This window comes from Triplophysa rosa, linkage group LG22, assembly GCF_024868665.1.
Source record: "Triplophysa rosa linkage group LG22, Trosa_1v2, whole genome shotgun sequence".
NCBI lineage: Eukaryota > Metazoa > Chordata > Actinopteri > Cypriniformes > Nemacheilidae > Triplophysa > Triplophysa rosa.
In genome coordinates, this window is record NC_079911.1 from 1,679,895 (window position 1) to 1,696,315 (window position 16,421).

At 39.8% G+C, this 16,421-nt stretch overlaps 1 protein-coding gene across 2 annotated transcripts; it reads right to left on the minus strand.

The window, feature by feature from the left end:
• Positions 1 to 9,142: 9,142 nt before the first annotated feature.
• hmgcs1 (3-hydroxy-3-methylglutaryl-CoA synthase 1 (soluble)) lies at positions 9,143 to 16,386 on the minus strand. 2 transcript variants are annotated; one of them, XM_057320844.1, is made up of 10 exons: positions 16,275 to 16,386; positions 13,858 to 14,315; positions 13,658 to 13,783; positions 13,345 to 13,509; positions 12,012 to 12,180; positions 11,564 to 11,734; positions 11,358 to 11,464; positions 11,094 to 11,219; positions 10,857 to 11,014; positions 9,143 to 10,774 (listed from the first exon to the last, which is right to left on the minus strand). In XM_057320844.1, exons 2-10 carry the CDS (start codon positions 14,303 to 14,305, stop codon positions 10,685 to 10,687), a joined length of 1,560 nt encoding a protein of 519 aa, XP_057176827.1. In that variant the 5' UTR covers positions 14,306 to 14,315; positions 16,275 to 16,386; the 3' UTR covers positions 9,143 to 10,684. The 2 variants fall into 2 exon arrangements, with proteins under 2 accessions (XP_057176827.1, XP_057176826.1); XM_057320843.1 differs by lacking the exon at positions 16,275 to 16,386 and adding an exon at positions 15,531 to 16,026.
• Positions 16,387 to 16,421: the final 35 nt, after the last annotated feature.

The following is a 16,421-nucleotide window of genomic DNA, read 5'->3' on the forward strand; positions in this document are numbered from 1 at the left end:
TTAATTGAACTAATAACATTAACACAGTCTCTGGTAAATGTTTCAACATTATATAACTTACTCTAGCACAACCAGGGCAGTATTTGCACAATTTCGTAAAGCTACTTTTAGTTCTGACATTCTAGGTCCATACACCTATTACTATTATCTCTCATCTTCATAATATCTGGATTATTTTTTATAATATCTCTTCTTTCTATATTCTTCTCCCAGTTCTATTTTGTGTACATTCTCTAACACTTTACCTAAAAAGTTTGCTTTATCAATATCACAAGTAGCCACTTTATTATCATCTATTAACACAGGAATTTGGTTAAATATTTTCCCTATTCCAGCCATCTTTCTTAACATATTCTATATTACGTCTAATGGAGTGTCTTTTCCTATCATAGAACAAAAATTCCTCCATCCTTCCTTTTTAGCATTTTTGATTATTCTCCTCGCATTTGCTCTAGCCTTCTTATGCTGTATATTGTCATATAACTTATTTTTCCTAAGTTGATTAAACGCTTTATTTCTTACCTTTATTGCTTCACTACACTCTTCCACCGTGGAATATTTTTCTTCCTTTGTCCCGCAGTTCTTTTAGGAATATATATCATTGCAGCCTCCATAATTAAATCTGATATTGAATTACAAAATATTTCCACCATGTCTTCAACCACTCTATCTTTAAAAAATTCACAATGTTTGCTAAATGATGTCCAATCTGCTTTCTCATACTTCCATTTCCAATTTAATAAACATTCAGTGTCATTATTATTTACATTTATTTTACATATAATAGGAAAATGATCACTTCCAATATTATTCTCACTACACACTTTCCATTCATATTTTTCATTCATTCCATTAGAAATTAATGTCAAGTCTATACATGAAAACGTATTCCCTACTATGTTACATCTTGTTGTCAGGATCCTGTCCTGGGTTTTCGTGCCTTGTGGACAGGGTCGTGACAGTACCATGTCTTGTGTGTATGTGTTTCGTCTCGTGTGGAGACACGTGGCGGTTTGTTGTGACATTTCGCCGCTTGTCTTCCGTCTTCTGCCCCCTTGTTTCTCCGTTAGTGTTTCATCTCCCTCACCTGTCCCAATCATCTTCCCGCAAGGTCCCATTTATGTTAAGTCTTGTCACCTGTCCTTCACCGTCCCTGTGTAGTTATCCCTCGTTCCCTTAAATAATCCTGTTCTTCCCCCAGTCTTGGTCGGTTCATTGTGTGTGATATTGTGTTTGTATTTTCACGTGGTAGACTTCTCTGGTCTTCCCCTTTCATATCGTTGTGGATTACGTGTTTCCCCTGGACTTCTATGCGTGTTTGTATTTATTATTTGGATTGTTCTTCGTGTTTACTTTATTCCCCGTTCGGGAAGTATTTTCGTTTGAATTCTTGTTTTGTTTCGTACTGTTTTCCCCATCGTGGGTTTTTAGTTCTGTCTTATTAAAGTCTTCTTTATTTAACCCGTCAAGCTTCCTGCGTTTGGGTTCTGTCTCCACCATAACGTGACACTTGTACCTTCCCCCGTGTTTAAGCTTACTAAAGACCTATTATCCATAAACCGTTCTATTATTTCCCCATTATAATTTGTACAATTACTCCCCCATAACCAGTTACGTGCCTTAAAAACACCACACCACATTTCCTTATTTATTCTTTCAATTTTATCCAAAGTATTTAACAAAATTGTTTTATGTGGATTATAATAATTATAAACAACAATTGAATCTTCATGATAAAATACCTCCACCACTACACATTCAATGTCCAATTCCCCATTTGTTACCCTATAAACAGTTCCCTCTTTTAAGAATGTTACCACACCACCTCCTTGTGTTCCTTCTCTATCTTTCCGCATTGTTATATATCCTGGTAAAAAAAATTGAAAATTTAGCTTGAGGCAAGACTCTTGTACACAAATAACATTTGGTTTTTCTTCCAAATCCAAGACATACTTTTTAAACTCTTGCCCATTAGCAACCAGACTCCTTGCATTCCATTGTGAAAAAATGAACCCCATTGATCTAATCAGGTGCCTGGGATGATCCACCTGTACCTGTACTAGTCAATATGTTGTGTATCATGTCAGCTGAAATTTCATGCATACCTAGGAATTCCGCTGCAGCTTCCACTATTGTTTTGATCATGGCTGACCTACTTGGCAACATAGCTGTTACATGAATTACCTTGACCATAAATGCTAGGAAGTTTCCTTTTGTCATTACCAATGAATCCTCTTTTGAAATACACCAATGATTACCTTCTACTTCTTTTGTTTTTTTCTGTTAGCTCAACCCTAACATCTTGTTCTATATTTTCATTAACCTCTTCCCTCCTATCCACCTTTCCACTTATTTTACTGCTTCAGCATATGAGACTCTATATGTTCAGCCTTATATTTTTGTATTTCTCTTGCTTTGATTTGTGCCTCGCTTCCTCCATACGCAGCACTATGTGGTCCACCACAGTTACAGCATTTTAATCCGTTAGTCTCTGAACATTTATCATACTCGTGCTCTCCCCCACACTTGACACATCTTAATTTCCCTCTGCACACCCCAGCCACATGTCCCATACGCTGACACTTACAGCATCTCAAAGGTGTATACTCTCACTGGAGAACTTATGGAACCCATTTGTACTTTTTCTGGCATTTTCCCTTCAAAAGTCAACAAGATACTCATGCTTTCCTGTTGGTGTCCTTCTCTAGACATTAACAGCCTCTTTGCACCAATGACTTTACTTTCTTTAAGGTTTTCTTGTATTTCCTCCACATGTTATGTTGGTATTCCATATCTTACCCCTTTCTCTTGTTTACTCCAATTTCTTTAACATCAATCTTTTCTCCATTCATTTCTTTCATTTTTAATACTTTTTTTATCCCGATATCCTTCACTATTATTATAACTCTCCCATGGCCCAAACATTTATCCAGCACAATTGTTCCCACAGATTTGTCTATTGCCTTAGTCAATCCAATTGGATGTAGATGCTTTCCTGAACTCTTTTCAAAGGTCACCATAACTTTGAATCCACTTTCCTCAGCTTGTTCTTCTTTAGAATTTTGCTGACATATATGAGCTTTTTCTTTAATTATATCCCGAGCTCCTAATTTCAACGCTTTGCTAACTTCCTCATCCTTATTTTCCTCTTATTTTTCTTCATTGGAGATACTTCTGTATATGCCATACTATCATCCATTAACGATTCTTCTGAATCTTCATCCATAGCTGCACAACAGCAACGTTTGGAGTCTGCTCCGTTCAAATTGCTACTCGTTCCCGCTTGCACGTGGCTAACCATCCGCCCAACCCGCCATCCTCCGGAAGTCACACTACCGCCACCTACTGATCATGGAGTGTACATAAAATTAGGAAGAAGTGAACTGGAGGAAAAAAACATTACTATACTCTATCCATTATTCTTGTGTTTTTAAATATTTCAGTAATATTTGACTTACTGACTGTGACTGTCTTGACCCATTTCCTAACAATTTTATGAAGACAATAGTTTGCAGTACGACCAATTCGTCTCGAAACAATAACATAGTTTCTTATTTCCATATATATTTTCCTCTTATTTCCAACCTACTCCTGAATCTGATAAAGATGTCTTCCTTTAGTACCACTGCTCCATATCTTTTGCCAGTTCTTGGTTATTTCAATAGCTATTAGTCTCTTCATTTCTAAATTGCTTAAAGATAAATGCATTTCTATTTGTGGATGATTTAATGCCTTCTTTGCCAGCAGGTCCATTTTCTCATTTCCATCCACACCCATACTGGCACCCAGAGGAAGTATACCAATATCCCTGACTGCCTTGTTCTAAATAGACTGCAAAACTTCAAATAGGCTACTAATTTTTTTATAATTATAGTTTTTTTGCCTTTTATCACAGGACAGTGAAGAGATGACAGGAAGTGAAGTAAGAACGAGAAGGGGGTGGGTTCTTTGAACTCAGGGCCGCCCTTAAACGCAACCGCGGCATATGTCGAAACGCTGCCCACTAGGGCATCGGCTCCGACAAATAGGCTACAAAATTTTGCCGAGCTTCAGATTTTCCACTCAAACAATAGGTTAGTAAGCATAGCCACTGAGTCAGTTGCTGGTTGAACTTCCTTGATGCACTGAAGAGCTAGTATGATGGCTAATAACTCGATCGTGAATACTGACACATGATCGGATATTCTTTTTGCAATTTGTATTTAAAGGTAGGGATGTATACGCTGCTGCAAACTCCGGCTCCTTTGACCCATCTGAAAATACCTGTAAAACAGAATAATACTTTTAATTTAAATATTTTTTAACTACTATCTCAGTTGGTATGATTAATATTTTGTGTATTTTGATCAAAGGAGGAATTACTAGAATAGGAACAGAAGGGGCTATTACATGGTATAAACACACGTTACTGAGCATGCACGTGGCTTTTGTAGCCCAAGCATAATTTCCGGTACACGTCCGCTATGAATAATCTGCATTCCAATTCATAGAGTTCCTACGCAGTGTTCACTGCTCCCTACTCCCTGAACACAGGATGTCTGTTGAAGTGGACTTTGCTGTCAATAATCGCTTGGAATGCCCTGCAACATCATCACAGAAAGGCAACGGCAGGGTTGTTCAGATTAGGATATAGCATAAATATTGTAATGTACTTTACTTTTAAATCTAGAATAAATATAATATACACATAACATGCATCATAATCAATATAATCATAACCTATGTTTATGCTTACATTTATTTAAATGCTACACCTTTGACTGTTGAAGCTTTTTTGTAACTCTAGCAACATGAAAATACGTTTTTAATGTGAAGATGTGTCGTGTGGGTTTCACCATGTGCGCTTTTATTCCCATTTGTGCAGCCATATACATTTCTGAGGTAAACCTAAAATAATAAAAAAGAATGGCTACCTCTTAAAACTTTAACATTAGTTAGTATAATAATAGCTAAATGAATGAATACTCATACGCATATGTAAACTCTTTTAATTGCAGATTAAAAAATAAATACAAATATAAACAGTGAATACATTCATTCACCTGTGAATGTGATATAATAACAATGCTACAAAAAGTTAAATAACAGATTTACCTGAAACAAATCATAGTATTAAAGATCATTTGAAATAATTAAATACACTTTTACTATGTACAAAACGCATACGTAACGTCAGTTCAGAATCTTACAAAATCCTTCAGATAAACCAGGTGATTTACTTCCTCAAATTTATATAATTTTCTTATTGTTGATGTTAAGGTGAAATTCCTTAGCTGGTGCCCCAAATTAGACAGAGGGAGTGGTCATCTGACACACGCACACACACACACACACACACACACACACTTGAGGTGACGTGTCACCAAACTCACAATGCCTCGAGTGTCTTGTGTATAAGATCACTACATTAATCAGTGCCAGTGTGAAGATCACTACAAGTGTTTATCGCTATCTGTACTTTATTTAGAATAGGGAAAAGTTGTGTGCAATTGATTTTACAAACAGATTGAGCACGGAATCAGAGATTTCTTTTTAAAGACTGCCGACAGCAAAAAAAAGGAAATGTATCGCTGCATTTTGCTAAAACAAATGCTAGCCATTTCATATCAGACTCAAGTAAATTGTTTTTGTTGAACCATACTATAATAGAGTTACGAACCTACTTTCTACCAGTGTTGCCAGCTATTTTCAATGGAAAGTAGCTAAAGCCTGCCTGAAAAGTCGCTAAATGTCGGCTGGTAACGTCACTCACTAATTTGCATATCCTTGACACTGTTTGTACATGCGTATGTTATTCTCGCGTCAGTGCAGACTGAACTGAATGTGCTGCTTCTCCCTGGCGCTCACTGAACAGAGTAGACACAGAGAGAGGCAGTGCTGCAATGGTAAAGCAAAAACTTGCTTTGCTGGGCATGTAAAAGTAAAGCAGAATGTATCGGTATATCACCAAGGTTTATTCAGAAAGTCGCTAGATTAGTCGCTAGTTGCTTTTTGGAAAAAAATGTCACTAAAAGGGTCTGAAAAGTCGCTAAATCTAGTGACAAAGTTGTCATGTTAGCAACACGGCTTTCTACACCTTTATATGTTGCGTAATTGTTTAGTTTCCCCAGCGTTTTATTTCTTCTAACATTCTAAGCAGATGTCTTTGTCACTTATGGAGACTCATGAGACATGAACAGGTAAAACCCGAACAGTTAATTGCCAAGAGGTGAGTTTATTGGAAATGTGGAGAAGAACAACAGTAGCAGGTGAGTAATGGTACTTTGTTCTTTGAATGAAATGGCAGGTATTATAATGTCTCTTTGAACAGGAGATCAACAATTCAGGACTTGACAATGGCATTGGTGCAGACAGACAGCCATGTGGAGAACACAGGGAATGGCTGGAGATCGCTGGAGAACACTCAGAGGCAGGTAAAAAAAGGTAAGTAATCCAAAAGCGGATAGAGTCCTTGTATCGTGTTGGAGACCAGACGATGTGGCTGTCTGCGTGGTTTGCTGTTATGCTGATGAACTGGTAATTGCTGATGTGGTGCAGTTGTGGATGCTCAGAATTCAGGTGAGTTTTGCCGTGGAAGTGGGGTGGAGTCTGGTGTGTTTGTGACAGTACCCCCCCTCTCCACGGCCCGCTCCTGAGGGTTGAAGATATCAACGTTGCGGCGGGTGACCTCGACTGCGAGGGGCTGGAGCTTGTGGATAGGTAGCGTGGAACTCCGTGAGGAGGTTGGTGTCCAGGATGTCATCTCTGGGGACCCACGACCTCTCCTCAGGCCCGTACCCCTCCCAGTCAACAAGGGTAGTCAAGGCGCCCACCAAGACATCGGGAGTTCAGGATCTCTCTGACCGAATACACAGTTCCATCGTCAAGCACAAGCGAGAGAGGGGGTTCGTCGACAGGCTGTGTGTTGAGAGGAGAGACAGATGAGTGAAATGGTTTTACTGTAACAATGACACATGAAAGTATCCAGTATTGTGCAGGGAGCTTCAGCTCGTATGTGACCTAGTTGATTTGGTGGATGATGGGAAGGGGCCAATGAATCTGGAACTCGGCTTCTTGCAGGGCAGGCGTAGGCAGATGTCCCAGGTGAAGAGCCAGACCTGTTGTCCTGGGCGATAGGCCAGTGTAGGATTTCTCCGGGCATCCACATGAAACTGATGGTGTCCTACAGCTCGCTTAATTCCCAGACCAGGGGAACAGAGGGGGCTGGTAGCCTAGTACGCACTGAAATGTCCGACACAATATCCTCAGGTATGCCAAAGTTCCGGAAGACGTGGTTGAAGAGCATCTCCGCTGTCTCCATGGCTGTGGGGAGACCTTTCAACAGGATCAGACGGGAGGCTTTTGAGAATCTGTCCACAGCTACTAGAATGCAGGTATTTCCATTGGTTGCTGGTAGATCAGTGACAAAGTCGACTCCTAGGTGTGACCAGGGATGCTGGAGAATGGCTAGAGGAAGGAGCTTTCTGGTGGGTAGGTGTCGAGGTGATTTGGCCATTGCACATTCCCGGCATCCTCTCACGTACCTTTTGATGTTGTCTGCTATTCCAAGCCACCAGAAGCAGTCTTTTAGCAGCGAGAGGGTTTGATTGGCCCCTGGATGTCCAGTGCCCAGGGAAGTGTGCGTTTTGTGGATCAACAGAGTTCCTTGTTGAGAGCTCTGTAATCTATGCAGGGCCGCAAGCCTCCGTCCATCTTGGGCACGAAGAAGAAACTCGAAGCAGCAGGGGAAGTTGATGGGTGGATGTAGCCATGTTGAGATGATGAGAGAATTTTCATTTTTGGGTGAACTATCCCTTCAAGCAGTCTTCTTCCTTGTCTTTCTGTTTCTGCACCAGCAAAAGATAGTATTTTTTTGCGTTCTTACAAATCATATCTGGATCTAAAAAAAATAATTTCTGTAACACTTAAACAAAAAATAATTTCAACATTCTCCAGATTGATAAAATTACCATACCACTATCATTTCAAATTTTGCCTTACTCGGTCAATATTAAAGATATCAAGGACATATTTTCACAAATGTGTAGGATGATTTCATGTAGAAAACATTAAATCACAAAAAGTGACTTTATAGCTGGATTTTTAGAGGCAGGGTCACATAATTATAAATCAAAGGAGAAAGTGATAGGTAATTTAGTATACCACAGGTGGTTGAGTGAGCAGAACAAACCATCCACCTGTGGACTACATGTGCACTATATAACATAGTCTTCAATGTCCTTAATGTGTAGGTTTCATTCTCCTTTCAGAAGATTAGAAATGTGAAGGTTTATGTCAAGTCATGTCAAGTCTATTTATCTAGTGCTTTATACAACGTTACATTGTTTCAAAGCAGCTTTACACGAAAAAATCACAAAGAAAAGAGGACAATTAAATGTATAGAGTATAACTAGAGATTATGCCAGCTCCAGTTTTAATACCTCCTGTCACCCTCCCGTGAGAGCGTGTGGACTGACTGATCATCCCAGCTCCAGTTTAGGCATTTTCCATTACCAACCAAGAGCAAAGATGGGAAAAACATTTATTCAGTAACTTTTAATCAAATGTTACTGAGTGCAGCTGTAATGTGTCAGTGGAGAACTGGCCCTCCCGGCTGAGTCTGGTTTCTCTCAAGGTTTTTCTCCATTATTCATCATTGGAGTTTTGCAACTGTTGCCAGGTTGGCCTGCTCACTGCTGATATTAGATTAACTAAGGGTTCTGTAAATTCCGTTAACATTGCTTTTAGTAGGATGGTCTTTTTTCAATAATACCATGTACTGTACTGTATTCTTCTCTGTTTACCTCAGGATGGGAATTCCAAAGTAGGTGAGGAGGGCATAGCATAGATGCTGTTGTTCATTACTTTTAATGAGGAGATAATCATTTGCATTTGATCTGTTAATATTGCAGTGCAGTTATAGGATGTATCGTGTGAATGCGCGGCTATCTAGATTTAAATGTAATGTCAGTAAGGCTAGTTCAGAATTTAAATGATCTTGCAAATGCGTGTAATTCTTTAAAGATCTAAATAATAAAGGTTTGGTATGTGCATGTAAAACTAACTTTAATAGCTTTCTCAAAAGATCATTTGGAGCCCCTGTAAAAGTGGCTGTTTTTTTTTTTTTAAAAAGGCTTTAGTCAGAGAGAAAATATCACACTTTATTTTTTGATCTATTTGTAGTCAGACATGAAACATAACTTCTTTAGAGTTTGGGATTGTGGCTTTAGGCATCTCAGAGATGTTTATCATTTATATTTATATATTTATAATTTATATTATTTATGTAACCATTTTCATTCCAAAATACTTCAGTCTTTCTAACCGTCTCATTTGTAAGTCGCTTTGGATAGAAGTGTCTGCTAAAGGAATACATGTAAATGTAATGCATTACAATAAACTTACAATAAAAACAGAGCAAATCTGCAAATTAACATTTAATTTTCATTTCATATAGTATTGTTAGATTATCACATACAATTGTGTGATGCTCTTTCTATGCAGCTCGTTCTCTACAAGTTACACCGGATCACATACCAATTTTGTCTATCACAAAATATAAATAATTTCACAGTTAGTGCTGTACTCACCAACAACAGGTATTGTTAACTGACATCAGGGAAACCTCGTGTAAACATACAGTATGTGGTTTCAAGATACAAGTATACAGTCAATTTTTCTAGGCAGCAGGTTAAAAATGAGTATATTGTTTTTAGAATTCATTTTTGTTTTGAAATGCTTAGAATAAGTTGGGTTTGCAGGTGGACCAGAATTACTCCCTTTTTACGATATTGACCTAGAACCATGGATTGAACAACAGCTGAGAATGAATCTGGGTCCAAAGGGGCAGCTTGGAAGAATCAATACCAAAACTTGACCATTCTAAACCACATCACAAAAGATTTCTCAGCATATCAAGCACGTGAATATTATTGTTGTGATTTACCTATGTAATAGTGGTCTGGGCACTTTATTCACTAAAACTTGTCTAAAATCTTTGTGACTGCTGAACACACAAGTTATTAAACGCTAACAACAGATCATTCTCATTCGCTTGACATAAGTGCTACTTCTTTTCTAATACAAGATAGATTTTGCTGCAACTGAACAATCATTACGGTTTAATAAAAACCTATAAAACGTTTCAAGGTTTGGCTGATTAATATGTAATCCATGCACACACTTCCCTGACATGGCCAAGGTGTTTGATAAAAGAACGATTCAGCAAAACTGAGGTATTCTGACAGCTCCCGGGGACGTCGTGTAGTCACAAGAAGTGTAAAAAACAAAGACATTTTGCACCCCTCATGGTACTGACAATCTTAAACTTCTGTTTTACATTTCGGATTGAGTTTCATGCTAATAAATATGTGCATTGCCAACAGATGGACATTTGAGAGTCAAAGACACAATTCAGGATGTCTGCATAGATCATTCGTAGCAGCAGTTTATGGGAACATTTCCGTTGAGAAACACCTCTCCACGTACTAAAAATGAAAAACCAATCGCCTCTGTCAGCTAAAACACAGTGATGGTCCAACCAATCCTATCCTGGAAGAGTTAAAAAGCTTTGCGTTGAATACCACTCATTGATTCGCCTCGAAAAAAGGCAGGAACGGATCCAGGACGCTTGTTTGCTTGTTGCTTTTTCACACCATGTGTCTTTATCGTAATCTGTCAATATGTGCACCTCATAGAGGTCAACTCAATGATCCCCGTTGCTAATGACGACCACCTCAGTACCAGCTGTGGTAGTTGGGATACGGGGCATCTTCTTTAGCGGGCTGAGAACATGCTGAAGGAGATGGAGAAAGAAAGATTAGACAAAAAAATCTGCGTGTGCACCAGTGGGAATTATTCAGTAATATAAGGCATACCTCCGATGTAATGCTGGAATGTACCAGACCTGCCTCCAGATGTCCATCGTCGTTCAGAGAGCGTCTGGCGTACTGTCTGCGATGTTTCTCGTCCACCCGTGTGAGGTACCACGTGCCCGGGATCAGGTCATCTACAGAGCCCTGAGGGACGTAGTTTGCTACAAAGACAAAATCACAATGAAAATCCTTCCAATCTCAATCAAATGAAAGAACGACAACATGAAAACGTCCGAATACCTAAATGGTGAGTATCTTCTCTCATCTTCATGATGTCGGCGAAAAGAGCCGGCGAAATCTTTTTCCTAGAGTCCAGCCTGGCCTTCAGGTCACACAGACTGGACACCATCTTATCTAATGCAGACCCTTAAGAAACAAACACGTACATTAGCACAAGTTTCTAAGGCTGGGGCTAACAAGCAGTACCCACGGTACACCCTGTTCAATTCCCTCAACAACACCAAAAACACTGGGATTTTCAATATGTTTTGTGTGCGCGCGTACCAGGTGTAGCATCTTGCGTGACTCTGATGGAGTAAAGCGTAGCAGCGAATCCTGAGCCATAAGAAAACACCCCGATTCTCTGACCGGCCAACTGCTGCGGTGTGTGTCTGTAGAGAAGAGAGAAAAAAGGAAAGAACACCCGAGTCATCGTGCTGTGGGTAATGGTGGTAACTTATACTCGCGTAAGAAACGCGTGTGACACTCACTGCGCGAGGACCGATGCCAGACAGCCGTACACTGACGGCGTGTACATGTTGCCATTCTGATTGGATATGAGGAGAGATGCCTTTGTTTTCTGCTCAAACAGCTCTGTGCTGGCCTTCATAAAGGCTTTCTCTACATCTCTGTCGAAATATGTGTCCTCAATCTTCACATCTCTGAAAAAACAAAAGAAAGATTTGTTTTCTTATACCAGAGCAATGAACGTAAAGACGTAATACTGTGGGTTTAATCGTTATGTTTTCAGGAAATCTGAAAGATACAGGAGGGACCGTCGGCCCTTGTTTGTGAGTGGAAGTGAACATGCAGAACAGTTGCAGTTAGAAAACATTTGCATTTAGATATATTCATGATGTGCAATTCACTGATAGCGTTACAAAGCATGTATGGTGTTTTATCAGCACGTGTGTGTGTGTGAAGCTCATCTGGTGATACCTGAAGGCTTCCAGTCCACTGAACGGGCCGCTCTGTGTGTTTGGACTGGGATGAGACAGAAAATCGTTCAGCACCAGACGAGCCAAAGACTTCTGTACCAGTTTGCAGTAAGGCGAGTGAAACAGCATGAAGCCAAAGTCCTCCAGACAAAAACGCGTTTCAAGACCCTCTGAAACACAAGTTAGAGAACCCCTTCAGAAGAACACAACAGACACACTCACCTAACCCTCACAGGCCTCTGCTGGGATGTGCATTTGACACTTTCCACAAAAACTAACCAAAAAATACATAACAGGGCCCAATGCAATATTGAGCCATCTTGTTTTCCATCAACTGAGCAGTGAAATGAATACGTGACCTTAGGGCTGCACGATTATGGGTCAAATGAGCATCACGGTTATTTTGCTCAAAATTTTATTTACGGTTAATAACCACGGTTATTCTGTCAGTTTACAACTTTTGTTTTTAATTTCACTTCAGCATGTTTAATCAGCTGCCATTAAACTTCTTCAACGCTGTATTTCAAAATCAACATTTTGTGACATTTTTTATTTCTTTATTTTAAAAAAGCATTACTATTGCTCACCCTTCATGTTTGTCTGTTGCAAAAAAGTATTAAAATGTTACAAATCCAGTGTAAAAATGTGTTTTTTTTATTTCTTGTTTAAGAGATGCAAACTCTCAGCCCGACAGTGATGATTTTCTGACCTTAACAGGAGATTTGTGCTCGCTTTTAATATCATTAATATCACAACGATTATATGTTCAATTACTTGTGGGAAGCATAAATGGTTGTCACGATTAAAATACGAATAATCGCGCAGCCCTATGTGACCTTAATAAATGGGAAATCTTAAATCTTCACCATCGTAAAAACAATCATTTTGTTTTTAAATCACTCAAAATATGACCCGTTTATTTTCTGAACGGTTTGCCGTCTTTGCAGCCCTGTTTCCAAATGCTGCGTCTGAACACTGTTGAAAATGCTCATTTGTGTCACGGTGCAATTTTCCAGCCAAAAAAGGCATCAACTGTACAAATGGAAACTAGTAAGATGAAATGTACATTTTTATAGAGGAGACGAAAACTGAAATAAAACTGTAATGTCAGAGTTGTGCATAATATGTTTTTGGACATTAAAAGGAGTTCAACTGAAAAGCTACTAGCTACTTTTCATGCTAGGATCAATTTTCATTGGACAGCGTGTTTTACACATTGCCTGAATTTACATAATTATACATCAAATAATATAAACTCTATTATCCGCCTTTGTGCGTCACATAAAAAAGCAGAAACTAACACTTGTGTGTACGTGTGCGTGTATATGGCTAACCTCTTTGCCACTGGGCATGAATCTTGTTCCTGTAGACAGAATAGCAGCGGTCTAATGCACCCAGATAACACTGAATGGACAGCTTGCCGTCCACCACCGGATACTCGGACACCATATCTGGCTTATAAAAATCATACGCGTGCTGCATGTGTGTCCCACGAAGTCCTGGTGACATAGATTTATATGATCAAACGACAGCACATCCAAAGAGCATAAACAACAACAGATTAAACACAAACAGAAAAAGGCACATAAATGTGTTGGACATTCTGTAAGGTCATGAATGCTGGTGATGTTAGTGTGGCTCACAAACCTCTATCAAAGGCCAGAGGGGCGTTGGGTCCCACTAACATGGCGACGGCTCCTGCGCCCCCTGTAGGCCTGGCGCTGCCCGTGGCATAGACGGCAATATCGCCGGCAACCACCAGAGCGTAGCGACCTGCGGCGTGAAAATATTCAGTCGGCAAACAATTCCGATAAAAAACAAATCTGTGTGAGCCCTGAGTAACGTACCGTCCCAGGAGCTGGACTCCACCCAGTTAACGGCGTTGAAGAGAGCGGCGGTCCCCCCGTAGCACGCGTTAGTGGTGTCCACTCCCTCCACGTCCGTGTTACCCGACTCTTCAAACAGCTGCATCAGGACAGTCTTCACAGACTTGGACTTGTCGATGATGGTCTCCGTGCCCACCTCTAGTCTTCCCACGCTGTCGTACGACAGGCCGTTTCTCTCCATCAGCAGCTGAACGACCGTCAGGCACAGAGAGTTAATGTCCTCGCGGTCCGTGCAGAAACCCATCCGGGACTGTCCCAGGCCCACGGTGTATTTGCCGGCTCCGACTCCGTCGAACTCCTCCAGCTCCGCCTGGTCCACGTACTGCGAAGGCACGTACACGTCCAAGGCGATGATTCCCACGTCTTTAGGCCACGTGGCCTCACAACTTGCAGGTAGCGATCCGGGCATCCTTGGTGAACTGAAATCAACATGAACCATACTTTAAAATCCGTGATCATAAAATGATCATCTTTCGTGATCCAAATGACATATTGAAACATTTTTCCTGTCTTCATGCTCGAAAATAACTCAAATGGAACTCTACACCTCGGTTTCATTTAGTCTACACAGACTTTTAATATGCAAATTAGTCCACGCCTGCACTCAATGACACCAGGTTGGACGACCTGATCCACATTACAAAATGCTTGTGAAGTAGAAAATAGATGTGATTTGATGAATTTGCATACGGTTTGTCATGAAACATACATGGGGTGTAAGCAACAATGAAAACTTGATGTAACGGTGAAACAAACAATGAAAACTTCTCGCCACAGAGGAACTTTAAATGCCTTTGACTCAAGTCGACATCATTGAAAATGTACTCCTTCACCATAATTGTGTACAGTTGTGTTAAGTATGATTACAGATGAGATTTACACATTACATGGATGTTTAGGCGTCTCTGTCCAGTTAACCCCGGGTCATCTTTGCTAATGACCAATAGACTTTAGCAGTAAACCTCTGCAATGAGAATCAAATGTCTGAGTGCACTTTAATAATGAATGTGGGTCAGAATTGTGGACATAAACGTGAAACAGCACGTGGCAAAGTGTGCAAGTCCCCTCTAATCAGATTAAACTGGTCAAAGGACATTACCTTTCACCTACATAGATATGACTGGACAGAGGAGCTCCTCCTGACCCATGTCAAGTCAACAGCAGTAAACACGTTTAATAAATAAACATGCAAAGTAAACGTTCTTGCTAGGCGTTTGTTTTTATTAAAGTGCACCACAGTATGAAAGGACAAACTCTTGTTTAGAAACACATAACATGCCTCGGTTGTGAACCCGGGACTTTAACGCAGCCGTAATTTATGAACGTGCCGTTCATTCTCATATATTTACTGCAACTAGCTGACTGGATTCAGTCAATGTCATTAATGCAGACGATGTCATTCCTGTTATAGCATCCGCATAACAATCTATCTAACGTTACTGTGTTTGTTATTACAATAACCATTCCGGCGATGACTCTGATAAGCGTGTTTTGTAAGCCGTAGAGTTTGTGATGGATTGATTGAGTTAACGGAGGAGCGCGTTATCTTGCGTCACTAGCAGACTGCTAACATGACAGATGTGTAAATGTCATATGATACACGAGTATTAAGTTACAGGAGATTTCTGGCTTACCTTACGATCATAAAGAGGTTCGTGTAAGCTAAGGGTCAGAGACAGAGAGCCGTGCTGTCCTCAGATATCATAAGGTCAGAGCTTTGACGAGTTTGTTGCCCGAGCACTACAGGAGAACGGACCGCCTTCCGCTTGCAGAGCACTGCGTCAGTTCACACACGTCACGACGCAATAACAAGCGCGTGTTCTTTACATCGCAGGTAACGTTAGTACTGCAGTTTACTTTCGGTGTTTCTAATCTAATTATGCGTTACGTTTTGTGCTGCGTTAGTTTCGCGTTTTATCAAATATAATTAATATCGACTATAAAACTAATGTCAATTTCTTTTGTAATTTTTCCAGTTAAATGGATTTTTCATACACTTCGTTTTTATACTTTAATTCGCTACTCTTAGAAAGTGGGAAATGGGATTGATTAACTAAATTTCTTTCACATTATTTTACAGAAACATTTTTAGATTCACAGCTATGAATACAAAAGTTTAGTCCAACAAATGTTAGCAAACACGCAGTTGAAACTTATGCTTTTGCATTATTTTATCCTTTTGATTTAGTATTCCACAACTACGACATGTCTGCGATACAGCTAATGTACTTTTGCTGTTTTTTCTTCCAAGTCTACGAACATATTTGCAGAAAGTCATCTCATCTCATTTTTGCGTTTAAGTATGCAGTTTAGCTGTAAACCTCATTTACAAAGTACATCACTGTATTATTGTTAAAAAACATCCAATATTCTCTTACCTGGGTGAGTCCAATTTCTTACGTATTAATATCAATAAATGACACGGCTGCTGCCTCTGTGTAGTGTGTTATTGATGTACAGTATTTATAGAGTACAGAAGGATCATACCTGTGTAAAGTGAGCTCCTGTATCATGCGCGCTCCACG